Source organism: Carassius auratus, unplaced genomic scaffold (genome assembly GCF_003368295.1).
Source record: "Carassius auratus strain Wakin unplaced genomic scaffold, ASM336829v1 scaf_tig00031959, whole genome shotgun sequence".
Taxonomy (NCBI): domain Eukaryota; kingdom Metazoa; phylum Chordata; class Actinopteri; order Cypriniformes; family Cyprinidae; genus Carassius; species Carassius auratus.
Window position 1 is genome coordinate 17649 of NW_020525964.1, and position 21359 is coordinate 39007.

Consider the following 21359-nt stretch of genomic DNA (forward strand, 5'->3'; position numbering starts at 1 on the left):
GGTATCCGTATCAGTGTTGTTATTAGCCTCGATATCCGCATCGGTATCAGAACAGGTATTGTTATCTGCATCAGTATCCATATCGATATTGCTATTAGCATCGATATCCGTATCCGTTTCAGTATCGGTATCAGTATCCGTATCGATATCGTTATTAGCATCGTTATCCGTATCGGTATCAGTATACATATCAATATTGTTATTAGCATCGATATCAGTGTCGGTATCGGTTTCCGTATCGATATCATTATTAGCATCGATATCCGTATTGGTATCAGTATCGGTATTGTTATTTGCATCAATATCCATATCTGTATCAGTATCCGTATCGATATCGTTATTTGCATCAATATCCGTGATTACATTGATATCCGCATTGGTATCAGTATCAGTATCCGCATCGGTATCTATATCGTTATCAGTATCCATATCGGTGCATCCTTAATATTAATGACAGTAAAATAACACTGGACTGTCTATGCATCCATCAGTTTTTCCATCTGTCCTTCCATTAAATGAGCACCAGACAAATCCATTACACTCATCAAACCCTGATGCAGCTCATGTGTGTGTTTGTGTGTGTGTTTCCTCTTCTACTCAGCTCCCATAATACCCAGCTGTGAGTGGATACATAAAACACTAATGTGTGAGAGAGAGATTCAGTAGTTCTCTGTCGAGTCTCTAATGGGACACAGACACACATACTGAGTGAGAGAGGCGGATAATAAATGATTATTAGTCAAATATCCTAATAAGTCACATGCCAGCTAATTTTTGGCTCAATTGACATAACTTAAGAAAAAAAAAAGCTGGGAATGATATCAGTGTGAATCAGATTAAAGAGCAGGTCGCTGCAGGTTTGTGTTACACGACGAATCCTGCAGCAAAGGTCAAGCAGGACTTAAGAAGGGAAAGACGGAGCGTTTCCTCTTCGACTGACATTTCAAGCTGGAAGTTTGTGTCTAATTGGTCATAAAGTCCACAGCGTCTGGAGCTGGATGAACTTTTCAGAGTCTAGAGACTTCAGACTGCTTCTGTGCTCCAGGGACACATATGTATTATGATTTCAATAGGATGCTTGTATTATTACCTACATTATTATTTTGAAAACCATATTTAATTTTATTTTATTTAAAAAAAAAAGTCCATACGTCCATTACCATTAGTTTTTTTTTATAAAATAATAACATATATTGTATATATGTATTTTTTCATAACTGCAAAAAAAAAAAAAAAAAGTATTTTTAGAAGTATTAATTTTTTTATTTCCATAATCGTATTACAGCAAAGTGGATATTAATGCATTATGGTGATGATGATTTCAAGACAAAATGTGAAATAAGAGGGGGTAAAAAATATTAGGGTCTTAAAAATACTTTTTATTAAAAATAATAATAATAATAATAATTTGGGGTGAAATATGAACTATAAAAAAAACATATTACTCCAATACAGTAAAAGTATATAGCATATTTGCAACAAGTATACATAATGTAAGTATTTGTTGTCCTAAATGTATACTGATTATAATAAATGTTAAATGGTATATGATTTTCATGATTTTATTTTTGTAATGACGATATTAGACTATTTACAGTATATGCATTCATGGTCTTATAAATGGGTTACTTTATGCTTACGTTTTTTCTTCTAAATTTGAGCTGTAATATAAATCTAATGCTTCTTTGTGAGATTCACTCAGAGATGCTGGATCCAGACGGCCGTTTTTGAAGATTATTACTTTATTATTCAGGACTGTTGAGTAAATATTTTAACAGTGTTTGTACGAATCATCATCATCATTATCATCATCAGCTGTTCACACAAGACATTCAATAGTGTCATTTACAACAAAACTAAACCACCTACAGCTAAAAAAAACAACTAAAAATTAATATATAAAAGCAAACAGAAGTCACTCGTTTTAATTCAGGACAAAAGTCACAGCTAGTTTTAAAACAATCTTTTCATGTGTTTTTTTTTTTTTTGTGTGTGTTACAACAGGAAATCATTTAGTCCAAAAAAAAAAAAAAAATGTAATTCTTAATGAGTAAAATTTTTCATTATGGCTTTATTTTCATTGCTATTAAACACATTTCTCTCGAGGCGTTTAAAGATGCGATCTGAAACTGGTGAACATGCAGCATAGCAAAGATTCCCGTTAAACACCAGGAGGAAGTCTTTCATTAATTCATTTCCTCGAACAGTAACATCGGATACATTTGCGATGATACATTGTAGTGGTTTATAAAAACAGATGTGTTGAAGATGCTTAACGAGACGCACTTTGAAGTGCACTTCAGCAAGCATTTATTAAAATAATAAAAACGATCTTTAGAGGCTTTAATTAAAAAAGATTGATACGCTAAATGTGAACATGGTACAAAAACAAATCAATTTCGACCGCGTTATTGCCGGAGAAAAGCTTCCTCACTGGGTTTCAGACTTCTTTTTGTTTTTCTTAAGGAACGACGGGGTGTGAAACTTTTTCTTCTTTGACGGGGATTTGTTGGACGATTCGTCGCTGCAGTGATCACCAGCCACGTCTTCCCCTGTCACAGGCTCCTCCCCTTCTGACTTAGGGGCGGGGTCTGTCTCCTCGGGGGCGGGGTCTTCTGCAGGGAGGGCGGAGTCTTCGAAGACATCGTCGGGAGTCAGATCGGGGAGGTTCTGTTTTAAAGTGGCGTCGTCACTCTCGTCTTTAAACGTCTGCTCCTGCCGTGTCTCTGTGGAGGTAACAGGAATCATTTATATGGAAGTATTTTTAATACATTAATCAAGATTTGTATTGCATTGATTTTGACAGAACAAGACTATAACATTCATCTATTCATTGTTACACCTTAAGTTTAATGCAGTAAACGACAACCAATCAATTCCAGACGTAACAAGAAACTGCAAATATTTGAATGCATTTTAACTTTGGTCACAACTGCTTATAATGCTTTATAACATACATTCCTTTTTGCATTAAAACTGAAAAATACTTCTTTTTTTTTTACTTTCTCTTATGATTAAAAAAATTACATTAAAATTTCTAAAAGTTACAAATTTTCTATAATTTTTTTTTAAAGTAAATATTAAGTTTTTTTTTTTTTTTTACCTTTTATTTAAAACAACTATTTAAATCTGTGTCATATTACATCAAAGCAAAACTTGTTCAAATCAGTCAGTTAAATGTTATTTTATGGATTTCTATTTATTTGTTACATTGATTAACCTCCTCCTTGTATGAATTTATGTGGTTGTTTTTTTTTATTTGAAATTATATAAATTTAAAATGTTATTTTATGGAATTCTATCTATTTAAAAAAAGTCATAACATTCTATTGACCTCCTCCTTATGCGACTTATTTTTATTTACTTTTTTTGTCTTCTTTTGAGTGGTGACATTACTGAAAAGTAAAATTAACTAATAATGTAAAACTCTATACTATTAACATCCAATCAAATCTGGATAAAATTCATGCACATTATACAAGCTAAATGTGTTTCGTGCCGTTTGCGGTGTACATCTCTACTGGAGCGGAGCGGATCATCCCTCACAACAGATGAAGCCCAGAGGAACATGACAGAAGATGAGAGTTCGACAGCAGAGGAGTGAGCTGAAGGCGTGCAGCGGGACAGAAGAATCAAGCGTGTGTGTGTGTGTGTGTGTGAGGTGGGGTACTTACTATGGTAACAGGTACTCTTTTGCATTTCCATCTCCTGATTGTGATGCAGCCACGAAGAAGAAAAAGCACAAGTAGAGAGAGAATGAATGTCTATGCAGATCAAATCAAAGCCACTGCGTTAAATTAGAAAGAAACTAACAGAAACCCTGAAGAGAGACACAGAGCACTGGAAGTAAAGAACGGTGCTGAGCCATTCTTAAAGACCCCAGAGAAATGAGCATGAAGAATGAACGAGGACATTTAAGACCGACGATGCATTTCTGAGAACGGATTACACCTGAATTAAAGAAAAAAATAAATAAAAATAATAATAATAATAATAATATATATATAAAATTGGCCTATTATTATTAAAATAATTCTCATATTAATTATTGGCATCAATGTCAAAAAGGTGAAAATGTTGGTGCATACCCACATATAACACAGTGTTTATTATATAATCTCAATTGAACAGCTCCTATTTTGATCAAATGGGTGTAATCCACAGTAATAAAGACCAACAGGGTAGGACACAACCTAAAAAAAAAAATTGTTTGCTAAAAAAAAAAAAAAGTAAAAAAAAAAAAAAAGTATAATTTTTTTTTTTTTTACCCGAGCTTTAAAATTATTCTTAAGAATATTTTTTTTTTTGTCATTTATCTTCCATTAAAATCAGCTGTCATGCTAACATCAGTGTCAAGCCAGATTCTTGTACAATTATGAGGGTAAACAAAAACAAAACATGAATGCATACCCTTTGGTCTGTTATTACACACAGTGATAAATGTCTAAAAGTGTTAAGTACCGAACAGAGACACACATTAGTCATTAGTGTGGGCTCGTACCTTCCTCCACACGCACAGGTGAGCTCAGAGCATTCTCCTCTTCAGTCTCCGGTGTCTGATCTACAGAGAACACAAGCATCTTACAGATCAGAAACCTGCTCAAATACACCCATCTGGCATCAAAACACCGGAAACATTTCAAGGAAGTAAGGGACATGCTGCAAAAGTGGATAATACCAAAGCCCTCATAGACACTGAGTGAAGGGGAAGAAAACCAGTGCAATGCATGTGAATATGATCAAATGTGTCAAACTGAGGCGAGTAATGCACTCTTTCAGGAGACAGAAGCATAAACACTGATCAAATATATCAGCAATGATTCAATACAGATCTGATAACATCTACCTCAAATCACCATGAACTAAACCCCAAAAAACTAACAAACATTTTATTTCAGTTAGTTGCCAAGCCCACATTTACATAATAAAACAAAAAAAAAGAATAAAAAAAAATACATTTAATAAATTATAGAAACATAAAATTATTAAAATAAACTAAATTAGAAAAATTAAATAATAATATATAAATAATATATATGTGTGTGTGTGTGTAAAACCAAAATGACAAACACATAAAATGATTAAAACCAAGTAAAATCGATAATTTAAAAATAAACACTAATTTAAAGTATTAATAAAAATATTAAAGCTACTAAAAACAATAAAATGAAAATAGATCCAGAATATTACTAAAAACCATTATAGTATACTGATGATACTTAAAATTGAAAAAAAAAAAAAAAAATTAACAAAAATAAACAAAATTATTAGAAATTCAATACAATTAAAAATGATATAAATTTAATACCAAAGTATTTTAATGATAGAAGAAAAAAAAATTCTGAATAGATTATATAAATTTGATTCTTTCCGATTTAATAAATCATATGATAACAGTACATTATAGTTTATTGATATAACCTTATAACAGTAATGTTTCATTGCATTATAAAGTAAAAAGGAAAACCACCGAAGCACCATGAAACAAAGAGACGGAGTTCCACCAACAGCACATCAACATTGAGTCGAAACCGGTTCAGATTCAGAGACGCTCCAGACAGGTTTAATAAAGAGCATCAATCCCACTTCAGAGGACAGCGAGGAGCCCGCGGGGGAGCTTCAGTGCAGGACCGAGACTGTAGTGGGTGGGACGGAGACAGACAGGTGTACTGGACCACCACGGTTCGAAACCAGGGACAGCGAGAGGCAGGAAGAAAGACAGAGCCCAGTGAAGTCAGAGTGAACCCAGAGAGAGCTGCTTCCACAGGAGATACCTGCAGACGGCTCACACTCATCACAGCCCAGAGCTCGGAGCACGGCCGAGTGGAACTCCTTGTGAGGGGATGCTGGAGGATCTACAGGGCTGTCCCGACCTGACCCGGTCCCCCGGCTGGGGATTGTGGAGGGCGGGGGGGTTGCAGTGGCCTGTGGATCATCGTTGTCCTGTGTGGATGTGACGTCTGGAGTCTGGACTCCTTCGACCTGTGCTGAATGCAGTACAACAGTTTCTCTCCAGACCAGAGGAGGGCGCTGGAGGACTGAGCAGGAGTCACGCGCAATATATCCAAAACTTGGCACAAAAAGCTCATTTGTTTGGCCGACATTACTTGTGCTCATACAATTGCTCAGATTTAAAAAAAATAATGATTATCATCATAAAATATTAAATAAGTTTTTTTTATTTTATTTATATAAATATATTTTTTCTCAGCAAGGATGCATTACATTCATCAAAAGTGACAGCAAAGACTTTTATAATATTACAGAAGCTTTCTATTTTTAAATAAATGTTGTTCTTTTGAACTTTCTATTCATCTGTGAATCCTGAAAGATAAAGTGTATCACGGTTTCAACAGAAACATTACTGTGTTAAACACTGATAATAATCAGAAAAGTTTCTTGAGCAGTAAATCATCATATTATTCTGATTTCTGAAGATCATGTGACGCTGAAGACTGGAGGAATGATGCTGAAAAAACAGCGGAGCATCACAGAAATAAATTACACTTTAACACAGATTCACAAAGAAAACTGTTTTTTCAAATTGTAATAATATTTCACATTTTAACTGTATTTTTGATCAAATAAATGCACCCTTGGTGAGCAATAAATACACTTTTGAGGATGCATATAAACATATATATCTCATCACAGCTCATTGTTTGCATCCGCATCAGTTTCTGTGAGGAGAAGTGTGTTGATTGGACAGCATTTGTGTGTTTTTACCTTCTGTTCCTTTCTGTTTGAGCTCCACTTCCTTGCGATACTCGTCCAGCTCCTGGTCTGTGAGCTTGTTGAAGGGGTTGGGTCCAGTTTTACTGACCACGACGCGAGGCTGGTACTCCTTCTCAATGATGGCTTTAGACGCGGTCACTAGCTCCCCCTGCAGGACAACAGAGGATAGAGACAAGCACAGGTTCAGCGGTGTACATTCACAACAAAAGATCAAGAGTTAAAGAGTTTAACAGGGTGTCATCCAATAAGAGGCTGGACCTGACGCACACTTAAATCTGTATTCACCTTTTATTATAAAACTATTGTTATTTCTGCTGGAACGCAAAATCCCAGCACAGACCTTATAAAAAAAATTATAATAAAATAAAAATAAATAAACAAACACTTTTAACTTGTTTTAAAAAATAACAAATATTTTTAGGGGGAAAATCAACAAAGGAAAAATAACTTCCAGAACTACTAAAAATAAATTAATAATTAATTACTTGTAATAAAACTCAAGATGGTAATACATTGGCAGCTAGGGTCAGCAAACATCATGAGAGACATGCAGAATTATTATTATTGCATGTGTTAAGAGTAATTTCACAACAGTATCATCCTGTTAAATTTGATTATAATCAATGAATCCAACAAAACGGAAGAAAAAGGGCAAACATGGCACTGCAAACCAATCAAAATGAATGAAAATGGACCCAGCTGTGGCTTACTGGTCGTGTGCTGTTCTCACGTCCCATAGAGTCACTCTCTGGGGTCAAGAGACACAGTTCAAGGTTTACACACACGGGAACAGAACGTGCTGGATCTAATGGGAAGAGGAGAAGTGTGCGGACTCACCTGGACATAGGAGCGGTCAACTACGGCACCTGTGAGCACCTGCGACTGTGGACCTGCCGTCTTTTTGTCCTGCAGGTTCTGCTCACGGATCTGAGGACGGAAAAAAACACGGTCAATACAATTAGAGAAATAGTTCATTCAGAAATTAGAGTTTGCTGAAAATTTTTATTATTTGGAGAAATGTAGCATTGAATCAGTTAAAAAAAAAAATAATAATAATAATAATATCAAGCCACTTATTAGTTTAGATCTGTTTAAACGCTGCTTGATTTCTCTCCTGATTCAGACCACAACACTTTTTCACTGGAGGAAGTGTTATTCTGGATTATAGACTCTATGTGTTTGAGTTAAAATCATCTTAATGCTGGATGTGTTTCAGGTTTTGTCTTCTCCAGATGTTCACTGATGGACTGGAGTGCTGTGGATTATTGTGATGTTTTTATCAGACTCTCATTCTGACGGCACCCATTCACTGCAGAGCATCCACTGATGAGACACTGATGCAGTGCTACATTCCTACATTTCTGGGAGAACCATTCCTGTGTTGTCTTCAGTGAAATGTCTTAAATCTACACGATACCTTGTTGCGCATCTCTTGCACCTCTTTGGGGTTGGTGTTCAGCGGGACGAACTGATTGGCCACAGCAGCCTGCCGGAGACTGTCCTCCTTAGTCCACTGAAATCATCAAAGCAGAGACATTAAAAATCAACCAAAACTAAAGAAAACCTCAAATAAAGACTCAAATTAAAAATACAAATGGTGAAATCATGCCTCTCAAACACAAACATAACTGGTCGATTATAATAGTCCACTGAGCAACGCACCAATGATGATGTACACTTTGCTTCGGGTAATTTAAAAACTCCTCGTGCGTCACAATAACACACAAATTATGAATTCAAAAAGTCAAATTCTTATCTTAAGATAAACTTAATATTACACCACTTGGAATCTGTATGTATTGCCAATCACCACATTATAAATTTGATTATACATCTCTATAATCTATATTTAACATCAGTGAAATAGCAGCCACTATCCTCATCATCATTGATACTGCTGTTGGGCGTATAGTAAGGAGAGAAAAGGCTAAAAGAAAAGAAAGAAGAGCACAGATAGAGAACAACAGAATATTTAAGAGGATGATGGATCATGAGGGAGGAGGGTGTGAGGTGGAGATAGAAGCTGTTCTCGTGATTAGAAAACCCCTTCAGCTAGTGTAACAGGACCACACCACAGACTGTATGAAAACATGGACGTAGTGTCCGTGACGGCACCCATAGGTTTCCGAAGAGAGTTTTTTAAACCAAAAGTGGGCGGAACAGGGCGGAGCCATCTTGGCGGCACGTCACCGTGCGTCAAAAATAGGCAAAAAGGCGGGAGCTAGTTGCTGAAGCCACGCCCACCTAGCAATCCACCTGTCACTCAAGTGGCCACGCCCTTAACAATGCAGAACTTTAAGGCTTAATATAATTAAACGGATGAGTTATTAAAAAAAATTCACCCCCCTCACAGTTGTAATGAAGGGCAAAATTAGATATTTAGACCAAAATATGTTTTTGCACCAAGCTGTAAACATGTTTTTTCCTGCTGTAAAGTTGGGTATTTTAACATGGGGAGTCTATGGGATTGACTCTCTTTTGCAGCCAGCCTCAAGCGGCCGGCCGATGAATTACAGTTTCAGTCACTTCTGTGTACACACACACACACACACACACACACACACACACACACAGGTTTCATCTTAAAGTTTGAGAGGTTTCCTCAAAGCTCTGATGCATGGAGTTAATGGACTTTAAATTACAAATAAAGATGTCCAGATGGTCAGCAAGTACTAAATATTTTCAAAGCGAAGCTAGTTGGCGTTTGGTCTGGGTAAGAACAGCACGAGTTACTTGCCTTAACCAAAATGATATAAAGCTTTAATCATGGAACCAAAAGTGATGGAGAATCGGGGCACATGGGATGAACAGGTAAACATGAAATACTCACTGATCACGATTAGAGCCCCACAACACAACACGCTCTCCCCAAACTAGAGACAATCGTTCGGAGAGTTAACAACCACTCATCAACCAAGGCTTCTCCTTTTGTTTTTTGGATCATGATTTTGACATTTGAAAGTTATAACACACTCATGCACGGGAAGAGTTCAAGAAAATGCCAATCCAATTCAGGAGAAAGACCAGGAAACTCATTACACAAAGAACAGAAATTAAAAAGCCAACACAAATGTTTTGAAGAACATGGAGTCATCAAAAGCCAAGCAACATCATAAGCAGACCAGAAAAACCTCTGATATTTCCTTAAAATCTGATTGAGTTATTCTCTTGGCAGTATTTTAATATAAAACACTACATCTAGAGACTATTATCTTAAAAAATATAGTCATATAAATATGCTAAATTCTTTTTACTAAAAAGCATAAAAGTCTGTACTGTAAGTCTACTGTAGTGAAAACAAACAGCTCTCTTAAAATTCATTCTGAAAAGGCTCTGAAGAGACATTAAATGGAGTTAACGGATCCATTAAAACGCTTACAAAAGATGCAAAATAAAGCAATAACTGAAACAAGCAACAACAGAAACGGGGGGGTAACCAATAGCAGCTGCGGAAGGGATTAGCCACACCCACTTTACACATGCCACGCCCTCCTGGTCCTCCAGGGGAACACCCACAATGCATCTGCTCAACCATGCAACACAGCATGCACTGAGCAGCTGGAAAGAACCCCGACACGGTCTGTTTCGGTCCATTTTGATATTTTGGCTGTTCACAACTGGTCCAAGATACACTTTTATGTTTTCGGTTTATATCACTTTATCTGTGCGCATCTGTAGATTTCAATTTCAGTGTTTTCTTTCTCCAGTCTAGTAACACTTACACCAAACTTTACAGTTGTACTCCTATATCTTTATTCTGAAGGTTTTTACTGAAGGGATTTTTTTTTCTTTTCTTTTGGCTCGACAGTATTTTCTGATTCATGTAATGATGAAAAAAAGCTAAATCCAAAATCCCCTCAATAAACAGCTTCAACTAATAACTCAACAAATTTAAATGAACCTGGCTTTATCCAATCCTCAGATTTCGGTTATGGAAATTAATGCAAATTAGAGAATATTTCATTAGATAATGCCTAATTTGTGTTGCATATTTAAAAACTGCATTTCTATTAAAATACTATTACAGTTTTTAATAATATTTATAATATTTTGTGTTTTCATTAAAATTTTATGCATTTTTAATAGTCAACCAGCTAAAATAAAATATTTTCAAGTTTTCTTAAATAGTTTATTTTAAATGTGACTTATTTCAAGCAATGTATTTTTAATTTTTGCTAACTATAATAACCCACGATGGTGTTATCCATTCATTTTTTAAATAAGGTTAATTAAGAGTAAATTAAAGGTAAATAAATGTTAGCTCTGCCTTAAGAAATCAGCCGCCCAAAACACTGGAGAGGAAGAAAAACACACCCGAAACTCCTTAAATGAGTGTTTTGTGTGCCTCGGTGTCGGGGTGCTAACCAGCTGCCCTCGCTAGCTCTGTAGCGCTACGTTTCTGAACTATGAACAATAAGGTTGGCACAGACCAAGCAGTTGGTAATACAGCTTGGCACGCAGACACCGGACGAGAGAGACTGCAGCAAGGGTTTGACGTGATCGTGTGTAATGTTCGTCCACACCTTAGTCTTCGCCTTGGGGCTAGCGCTGCCGTCCTGCCCCTCTTCTGCAGATTCGGAGGCTAGCCAGCGAGTCTTGTCCCGCGGCTGCCGCTGGAAGCTGTGCTTTAACGGGGAGCGCACACCCGAGTCACTGTCCTCGGCGTACGAGTAACCCGTGGCTGAAGGGGGAGTCTCAACATCACTGTACTTCTTTGCTTTATCACGCAGCGCAGGGCAGCGGTACGGATAACCCGTCCTGTATCCCTGCAGAGAGAGACGCACGTCACATCTCGAATCAAACAGAGAGAGAAGAGTCTGACCTCTGACCTACCAGATTATCCAGCATCCTCATCATAGCCTCAAACTCCTGCTCCCCGATCTGCCACTTGGGGTGTGAGCTGGACCCGTCTCCGAGCGGCTCGAGGTGCGGAGGACGGGATTTATACTTGCTCGGGTCCAACATTATTAGGTTGTTAGGACCTCCTGCACTGGCGAGGGTGCGCACCTGTAATATCAGACCACAAAACATTAGCATCCAGCTACACAACTTTAGCTCGACTAAAGGTCAGAATAAGGTCAGTGATATCTCCAGATGAACTCTTCCTGGACTGAAGCAGCTCAGCTTTACTTGATTCTCCATCAATCATGTTTATAGAGTATGTTTAAGTGGAGGGTTACCTGAATCTCGCAGGCTGTGACCAGGTTGTGAATGTAGTAAAACGCCTCTTCGACCGTTTCCCCGACAGACACCAGACCGTGATTCCTCAAAATCAACACCTGAACACACAAATTCCAACTAAATATACTCATCAAATATACTCAACCTCTTTAATATCCAGTCTGTTTTCACAGTGATGATCACACCTTTTTGAGTTTGTTTTGGACATGCATTTGATTCATCACTTTCTGGCATTGTGTTTTAACATCAGATGTGTATTTGTGGTACCTTGCTCTTGGGCCCCAGGTTCTTCTGTATGAGGACGCTCTCCTCCTCGTCCACCAGGATACCGTGGTAATCGTGGTATGAAACCTCGCCCAGAGACAGAGCCTCGGGGGAAATGGGCAGCAGACCACACTTCATTGCAGACACCTGGAACGCAGAATATTAAACTCTTAATATGACTAAATCAGACGAAATTAAAATAAAACATCAAATGTTGCACTTAAATAAATGCAGTTTGTACTATTTATGCTCTTATTTTATTGAATAAAATATTTTATAGTAGAATATTTCGAGGTGCATTTGATGTCTCATTTCATTTTAATGAACTTTAAAATCAATAAAAAGAAATACAATGAGAGATTAACAGTGCAAAATACTTATAATTCATTGCAACATTTATGGCCTACATTTTTTTTTTTCTATAAAAAATAAAATAATATATTTTCTTATTTCCTATAATATTAAAAAATTTAACTACTGTATTTTGAGGCGAATTTTGTCTTATTTCATATTAATAAAGTTTAATAAATTATTAATTAAAATACATGTTTAAATAAATAGTGCAAACTTTATTTATTGCAAATTTATTTATATTCTTATTTCATTGTATTTTATTTAAATATACATTTTATATATATTTAATACATTAATTTTATATTATTTTGATGTGCATTTTTTCGATGGCTCATTTGATTTTAATGAACTTTAATAAATTCATGAATAAATAAATTTTGCACTATTTATTTATTATAATATTTCATAATTTAATTTTGTCCACTAATACACGTCTGTTAAATAATAAATGAATTAAAAAAGTAATTCTGTTAGTTGCCAAGGCAAAATTTCTAACTTCTGTTAAGTTTAAGTTGAATTACTAAGGTAACTAAAATATAACAGTAAAATAATGACAAAAACTGAAAAAAAAATGTAAGATTAAAATTAAAAATAGAAAAACTATTTCAAAATATTTAATGTCTAATTTTGATAAACTTAATTTAATAAATGTGCTCATTTCATTGTATTTTTATTCATTCATTCATTTATTAATTTGTTTATTAATCCAAAATGAGACAAAATACAACTCAAAATATAATAACAGACAAAAGTACATTATTAAATATTTTAAAGTGTATTTGAAAATCTGGAATCTGAGGGAGCAAAAAAAATCTAAATATTGAGAAAATCATCTTAAGAGTAGTTCAAATGAAGTCTTAGCAATGCATATAACAAATAAAAAATTAAGTTTTGATATATTTACGGTAAAAATATATTCATGGAATATATTAATTTTACCCCATACAATGTTTTTTTTGGCTATTGCTACAAATATAATATTATAAAATGTAAATGATGATATAATTGTTACCGCGGCGCCAGCGGCTGTGTGGATGTGCACGATGCACTTGACGTCGGGTCGAGCAGCGTAGATGGAGGAGTGGAGGGTGAATCCGGCCTGATTTACTCCCAGATTAGTGCTGCCTCGGTCCACGATCTCCCCCTGCAGGTCAACCTTCACCTGAGGACACACAATCCTGCTCAATACAGAAGAAACACACTGCAGGATAATATCTGTCAGCCGTTATCATCTGAAGGCCGGGTTACCAAACTGGAGGCAGTGACTTCACTGTACAGAAGCCCGAAAGGGACAATCAGAAAACGCTCCTGTTCAGAGTTGAGCCGGACCTGAGGAGACACAAGAAGAGAGGTTTGACTGGAGTTCTCACATGTAACGGGTATGTATTTGTGACACGCTCACCGTCAGGTGGTTGTAGATGAGCTGAGACCAGCTGAAGAGGTCGGTCAGGCGGTAAAACGCAGCGAGTTTACAGCGCAAGAGCTTCTCTCCTTTCTCATAAGCGATGGAGTCTGAACCTCTCAGATCATTCACTGGAGTCACCATCCCCAAACCTGAACACACACACACACACACACACACAGAGAGAGAGAGAAACACACACACACAGAGAGACACACAGACACACAAGCGCGCACAAACACACACACACACACACACATCTGTTAGAGCTGCAGTGCCATTTGAACATAAAAAAAATTATAATACAAAAAATATTTAAAATTAAATTAATAAAATAAATTAAATTAAATACTGGTGTAGAGTTTTTTTTAAGACTAAAAGTTTTTATCATTAATTATAACTTTAACCCTAAAAATAAAACGTATAATAAATAATAATATAAAAAAAAGTTTCAGTTAGTTACCAAGACAATATTTCTAACTCTAATAAAATAATGATAAAAACAACAAAAATTAAGATTAAAATGAAAATGGAAAAACTTACTCAATATATTATATTAGGGCTATTTTTCAATTAATTAAAATTATAAAAGTAAACAAAAAAATTAATTACCTTTTATTTTAGTTAAGCAAATTCAGTATTTTAAAATCACATGAACAAATAAATGAAAAAAAAAAAAACTAAAAATAACAAAAATAAAAATGGAATATACACACACATACATACATACACACACACTCACTAACTCAAAATAATACAAACTATTATAGTATATTAATGATAGTAAATATAGTAGCCATAAAACACACACACTATATATACATTTATGTATAATATTTAATGGTTACATCTCTCTCTCTTCTAATTATATTCTTTATCACAAACTGACACTATTTATTTACTGCTTGTTTTCTTAAAATCTAGCTTCTCTAATCTTTTTGCATTCTATCTATTCGTTTTCTTTTTATTTATTATACAATTAACAAAAGGTCTCCAACACTAGCTTGCTTTATTCCTTTTCTATTTTATCGGTTTTTCTTCTTATTTATTATAGGATTTAAACCCTTGCTGTGTGTGCGGTGTTAGACACTCACTCATGTTGAGGGCCGCCATGCCTCCCTGGGGGGCCGCGGGGTACATGGGGGGGGCACTGGTGCTCATGAAGTCAGCGATCTGCTGCAGAGCCAGTAAACTGGTGGGGGTCTTCCCCTTCTTCATCTGATCCTGGATCAGAGACTCCAGCTCGTCACAGAACGCCTGAGACACACAATCACAATCACAACCAGAACCACACGTGTGTGTGTGTGTGTGTGTGTGTGTGTGCTCTCACGGGACTCTGCAGGATCATGGAGACTCTCTTGCGCTGCTCCATCATGTTGAAGTCCTGCCGCAGGTCTGGTGCCATGTTCCTCTCTCTCTGGTACTCCGGGCTGCTCTCGTCCACACGGTCGAAGTAGCGCTCCTTATGAGGGGGGTTAGTGGGCGGGGGGGCCGTCACCACCCCTGCTCCAGAGTCTCCGTTCATCACACACCTGCAGCACAGGTCAAAGGTCAGCAGGGATTATGCATACTTCAGCTATGCACTAAAAACTTTAGTTGTGATGCAAAACACATATAATCTGATGCTCATTTGATTTTGAAGTGAAATTCGATCCGGATGTGAGACTGAACCACTTTAAAACAGTTTAACGGCATGAGAGACAGAACACTGTATAGCGAGTGGTTATAACGGCCCGTTTACTGTCGAGCGCTCTGGACATAATGCACTTTCTCCATCCATTAAGCAGAGTCGTTGCGGGGGGAATTCTGATAAAAAAAAACCTTTGATTTTAAAATGCAATTAAATTGCTGAATAATTTGTTGACATTTTTGTGAATATATATAAATCAGACTATAATAATTAAAAAGCAATACTAAATAAAAAATTACTAATAACTATTAATTTTTTCCCTTTTCCTTAAATGAGCAATTTTGACAAATATCACTGCAGGACAGTAGCATGTCTATTGTGAAATATTTATAAAATGTATATATATATTTTAATAATAAATCAACATCATTTATCATCAATAATCATCATATTTTATTTTACAGTACAACTACAATTACAGTACGACTACAGTAAAATTACAAGACTAATATTTAAATTTTTTCTCTTTTTAAAAAGGTTAAACTAGCTTTAATTTTGGTGAAAACTGCAGGAAGCCCTTCCAGCGTCTCTTTGGTTTGGTTTATAGACATTTCTCCGTACAAGTTTATGTCACGTCTTCATACACACGTTTCGGCTGATTTTAGCATTAGTTTAGTAAACAGATCAGTTAAAGCAATGTTTTTGTTTCTTTGCCTGAAATTGCCAGAAATGGACAGAGATGGAAAAGGAAACTTTTGGTGCATCCCTAAATAAAATACGACAGACAGAAATTATGTTTATAGCTCAGAGGTTTATTTGCCGTTACATTAAGCTCGGCACATGTTTCAAGGGCACAGAGATGCAGTTGCTATGGAAACAAAACATGTTTCCGTGGAAACCGGGAGGATTATGTAACAGTATTCGGTCACTTGTGTCATGTTTTCTGCCCACTCACTGAAACATGAACGGGAAGATCTGCTTCTTCAACATCTATGGTTTTAATATCTCTGACTTCTTATGGCTTCTCAGCTTCTGAGGTCACTTTGGGTTTCAGGTCAACAAGTTAAAAGTCTAAACGGATGTGTATTATCCTTAAAATTCCTACAAATGCCAAGGAGAGAATGAGAAATGGTGTACGCCGTTTACTCAAAAGTGATTTCTCAGCAAAAAAATGATTTCTCACCAGGGTTATTATGGTTAAAAATAAATAGTGTTATTTAAATTTAACTGAAATAATATAAAATGACAATCTTAGCCGAAGCAAAATTTCTTAAAGTTTAGCTTAAAGTACAAAATAATAACTAAGACAAATAAAAAAATCTAAATTAATAATATGTAATTCTGGGATCTGGTAGAGCTTGTGTGTCTGGTGAATGTCTTGAGTCTGAAAGCTGCCAGGAGTTCAGCGGCATGTGTGTGTGTCTTATCACAAACTCATGAGGAACTTCCTCATTGACTTAGTTTTCAGAAGAGAAGTGTGTGAATTATCTCAGCCGTAACACTACACAGATGTGAGGGAGGGTGTGGAGCAGCGCTTGTGTGTGTGTGTGTGTGTGTGTTTCTGTAAGATCGAGCTGCTGCACGAGTGTTTATGTTGGTGCGATCTTAAGTGAAATGCTTGGAAAGTGACGTTAAGTTTTAAAATTCAAAGATTTAGATTTACAGTCTATAGTCAAATAATCAAAATTTACCTCAAGCCAGACATCAATCCTCTAAAATACCTAATTAAAACTTACATTCATCAGCCCAGAGATTTACTTTATTCATACCCCAAGGTTAAAATTCACTTTATAGCACAACATAACATAAGAAATGCATGCAAAAATATATGTATAATACTAATAATAATATGAGAGAAAAAAAATCTACAAAATATAATTATCACGTTATTTTTTGTAAAAATAAAAATAAATAACCTGTATAATATATCCAAGTTTAACAACATAACATATAATAATAATATAATATATTTTATAATTATAATGCCAAAATAAATTGACTGCTATAAATTAGAGACACTAAAGTTGTGCAGAAAATCATAAAAATTTCAGCCAATGCAGTTTTGTTTAGTGTAACTTAAAATAACTAAAACTGAAATAAACTAAATTCAAAAAATTACAATATTTAGAAAATAGCTCTGTTATTCACAGGTAACACCCTTCAAAATAAAAAATAACCCATTTGAAACACTCAACATATCGCGGTCAACAATAAATGTACCTATTTATATAAATCAAAATATGCATGATATTTTATGCATGATATTCTTTATGAATTTTGTGGGTTTTTTTTTTTTTTTTACTGCACATGCAATTCTGCCTTAGACTTTGCCAAACGAAAGCATCCTACAGCAGCACAATCATATTTCTAATAGCTTTTGTGTATAGATCATGCTTCAGAATGCTCTCTATGGAAGTTCAACCTTTGGAACAAAATCGTGTTTTACTGTAGATGTTTTCAGATGATTTACACTGTGCAAAACAACAAGAACACACACAAGACTGTGTTGCACACAGCTGCTCATGCAACAGAAAATATTTCCTCTTTAAAGCAACAGGCCACTGCATGCATGAACATCTGATTGACAGAAAAGGAGGAGAGAGAAAAAGAGATAAAAATGAGAAACACATTTTCATTTCTCCAGAGGTTTGACGGAGAGAGAGAGAGAGAGAGAAATCACACTCAATCCAGGGGTTTCAACATCAAAATAGTTGATAAACCTGATCATTGACTCTTTATTAAATGACTCATGTTCTAATCATTGACATATGTCCATTATACATTAACACGCTAAGTTTCAACAACTTCTGACAACTGTAAAGATATTACAGAACTACTACTTGACAGAAAAAAGCAGGTTTTACACCCATTCGCTGTAGATCTGTAATGGCCTTATGGAAAAACAAGTAGACAGACGTTTCAGTCTTTCTCTTTCTCTGAGTGACAGACTGTCAAGACACCAGTGAAGATCTGTGATTAGAGTAAACACACACACACACACACACACACACACACACACACACACACACACACATCTCACAACACAACAGACCTAACGATAACTAGTGATGAACCGATATATCGGTCAGGCATGGATGGTCACTTGGTGTCAGTTCCAAGAGGATGGAGTGCATTTTCATGCCACAAAACTTCCTGGTATGAACTAAAGCAAGGGTTTTAAAAGTGGGGTCACAAGGGAGTGAGCCTATTATTGTTAACATATCATATCATTATATTACATATTACAAATATTACTTTAAAACAAATCAAACTGCCAGAAAACAGTCGACTATCTTTCTGAAGTCAGAGAAATGCTAAGAGATTTCTACAATTTGCAGAATACAAAATACTCGCACCTTTGAAAGTGGCAAATGCAAAGATTTTATTTGCATTCGTGCGCGTGCACGGCTGTAGTGACCCTTGCGGGTGCGCGCACTCTTTCTACACCTACTAAGCGTTAATCTAGGGTGACAATCGTGTCAGAAAACGCTCGAGTAACCTTAAAATCATGAGAAATGTCCTAACATACACGACAAACAGGTTCGTCCTGCGGAAAGCGAGCGCTGGCGACACTAGCGAGCGCGCTACTAGCGTTCAGGCCGCGCTACTAAAGCCCTCAGGAGAATAATCCAGAAAGAAAGAGAATTAGAAATTAAAACTTACGCTTGTTTGGGTCTAGATGCGCGGTTGGAGTGGACAGCAACTCGGGAACAGACGGGTAGCTCGAGGTTTTTCTCCGTTAGCAGGATTTTGTCCGCTGTTTCTGTCTGCAGGCAGCCGTTTGTTTCTGTACGCGTCTCACAGACTAGGGCGCGCCGCCCACCGCTCGCTGAGGTGAAGAGGCTTCTGATTGGTCAGCGTCACACGAGATCGCGCCCACTTCACGAAACAGTCTTTGATGTGAGCCGCCCACATCAGCGATGGGCGGGGCCTGTCCGTCCGCTCAAATACAGCGAGCTTTTAGTTTTTAGTTTAAATCTATTTATTTTTTAAATCTATAATGCTTATAGTTTGAACCTGTATATTTTGTAATGTACATGCATATATAAGTATGCAATCATTAAAATAATAAAGTTAATGTGCATGCTGCAATGAATGTAGTAGTAGTAAGGCAGTTTTTATATTTTTTTATATTTGATATATTAGTTTAATGTTTTATATATAGGCCTAACTCAAAAAAAAAATTGTAATGTGAAAAATTGCATGGCACTAGCAAAAGGTCATCAAGGTCATTTAAAGTAATAAAATGTATAACTTACATGCAATGTAATTCAGTTTAAATTTACAGTTAGTCATTTAGCAGATGTTTTAATCCAAAGCGGTTTAGAAATGAGGACATTAAAACAATCAAATCCAACAAAAGGGTATTAATATGTAACTGCCCTGACAAGTCTCAGTTAGTCTAACACTGTACAAGTAGCAAGGTATTTTCTTTAAATAATAAATAAGAATAAAACAAGTCAAAAGAAATGAAACAATAATAGAAAATGATGGTGTAAGATACTTATTTTTTATAATAAATAAATAAAAAGCAATAAGATTACTTATTAAGAGAATATAGCATTAGAGGCTCTTACTAACTCTAGAAAGAGTTTTTAGAGTTAGAATAGAGAGCTATTTATTTATATATATTTTTAAAGAAGATTTAAGGTTTGTCATTTCTCAAACTAACCACATGAGGTCGCCACTTACACTACTTTATTAACAGTAAATTATTAATTTCACTTGTGGTCATTAGTCGTATTGTATAGATTTTAAATGTTTTAAGATCTAAAATGTTCTGGTAAAAACAAGGTTGACCATGTATATACTAATGTGACTGGTGCCTACAAAGTCACATCCCTCACCCACCTGGGTCAGTCTTTGTTCCTGCTCCCGAAGTATACCGTGTTCGTCAAATGTCTGAAACCTACAATAAGAACAGTTAAAATCTGGCTGGAAGGTGCTGACTCCACTCTCGTCAATCAATTGTGGCAAGGCATACAAACTATCACAGACTACAAAACACCCAGCCAGCTTGGAATCAGCACATCCATCTGCAACTGGATTCTAGATTTCCTTACTAACAGACCTCAGTTTGTTGAATTAGATAACCTCTCCTCCTCCATCATCACCCTGAACACCGGTGTGCCACAGGGCTATGTACTGAGCCCTCTCCTGTACCTGTACTCCCTCTTCACCCATGACTGCATTCCTGTTTAAGGCTCCAACACCATAATCAAATTCGCAGATGACATCACGGTGATGACATCATACTCTGCTTAATACTGTATATAGCAACTCCACTGTACATCACTGTCAATCATAGCTTCACTTACTCTACACTTATATGTATATACAACACTATATTCTTGCACTTCTGGTTAAATGCCAAATGCATTTCATTAGCTCTGTACTTGTATTCTTCATAATGACAATAAAGTTGAATCTAATCTTATATTGTAGTTAATGGATGACTGTTTGAATTATTATGCCATTTATACACACAGGTTCCTAGACTTCATTCGGCTCTTGTGCCTCAGGGATGGTTATGGTTAATAAGTTTTGCATATGGACCTTAGTGATGCTGTTGAGTTAGTTGCAGCATATGAAAATGTTGTTTTATGCTCATTTTAGCACAGATTTGTGGTTTGTTACGTGGTTGGATTCCATCCATCAAAAGATCTGGTCCAGAATCAATGCAAAAAGAAAAGCCTTGACACTGAACTCTTCTCTGAGTAAAGGCCCGTTCACACCAAAAACAATTCCTATAAAGATAACTAGAAAGATAACGATATCATTACAGTTATTGTA

At 36.0% G+C, this 21359-nt stretch overlaps 1 protein-coding gene across 7 annotated transcripts; it reads right to left on the minus strand.

Moving 5' to 3' along the window:
- Nucleotides 1–1724: 1724 nt before the first annotated feature.
- Nucleotides 1725–19397, minus strand: LOC113080775 (alpha-adducin-like). 7 transcript variants are annotated; one of them, XM_026252830.1, is made up of 17 exons: nt 19230–19397; nt 15267–15468; nt 15031–15193; nt 13937–14088; nt 13783–13863; nt 13547–13696; nt 12184–12327; nt 11916–12014; nt 11569–11742; nt 11166–11501; nt 8153–8248; nt 7573–7662; nt 6727–6883; nt 5775–5987; nt 4502–4561; nt 3675–3708; nt 2679–2726 (listed from the first exon to the last, which is right to left on the minus strand). In XM_026252830.1, coding segments are annotated over exons 2-17 (2145 nt in total). In that variant the 5' UTR covers nt 15462–15468; nt 19230–19397; the 3' UTR covers nt 2679–2725. The 7 variants fall into 7 exon arrangements, with proteins under 7 accessions (XP_026108613.1, XP_026108612.1, XP_026108614.1 ...); XM_026252828.1 differs by lacking the exon at nt 3675–3708 and having other exon boundaries at nt 1725–2726; nt 11259–11501; XM_026252827.1 differs by lacking the exon at nt 3675–3708 and having other exon boundaries at nt 1725–2726.
- Between the last annotated feature and the right edge of the window lie 1962 nt (nt 19398–21359).

Excerpts from the sequence above, each read along its gene's own strand:
- LOC113080775 (XM_026252827.1), bottom strand. The coding sequence starts at position 15,461 with ATGAACGGAGACTCTGGAGCAGGGGTGGTGACGGCCCCCCCGCCCACT. Across the intron at positions 15,194-15,266 it reads CCATGATCCTGCAGAGTCCC|GCGTTCTGTGACGAGCTGGA; the intron begins GTGAGAGCACAC and ends TGTGTGTCTCAG. Across the intron at positions 11,502-11,568 it reads TGAGGATGCTGGATAATCTG|GGATACAGGACGGGTTATCC; the intron begins GTAGGTCAGAGG and ends CTCTCTCTGCAG.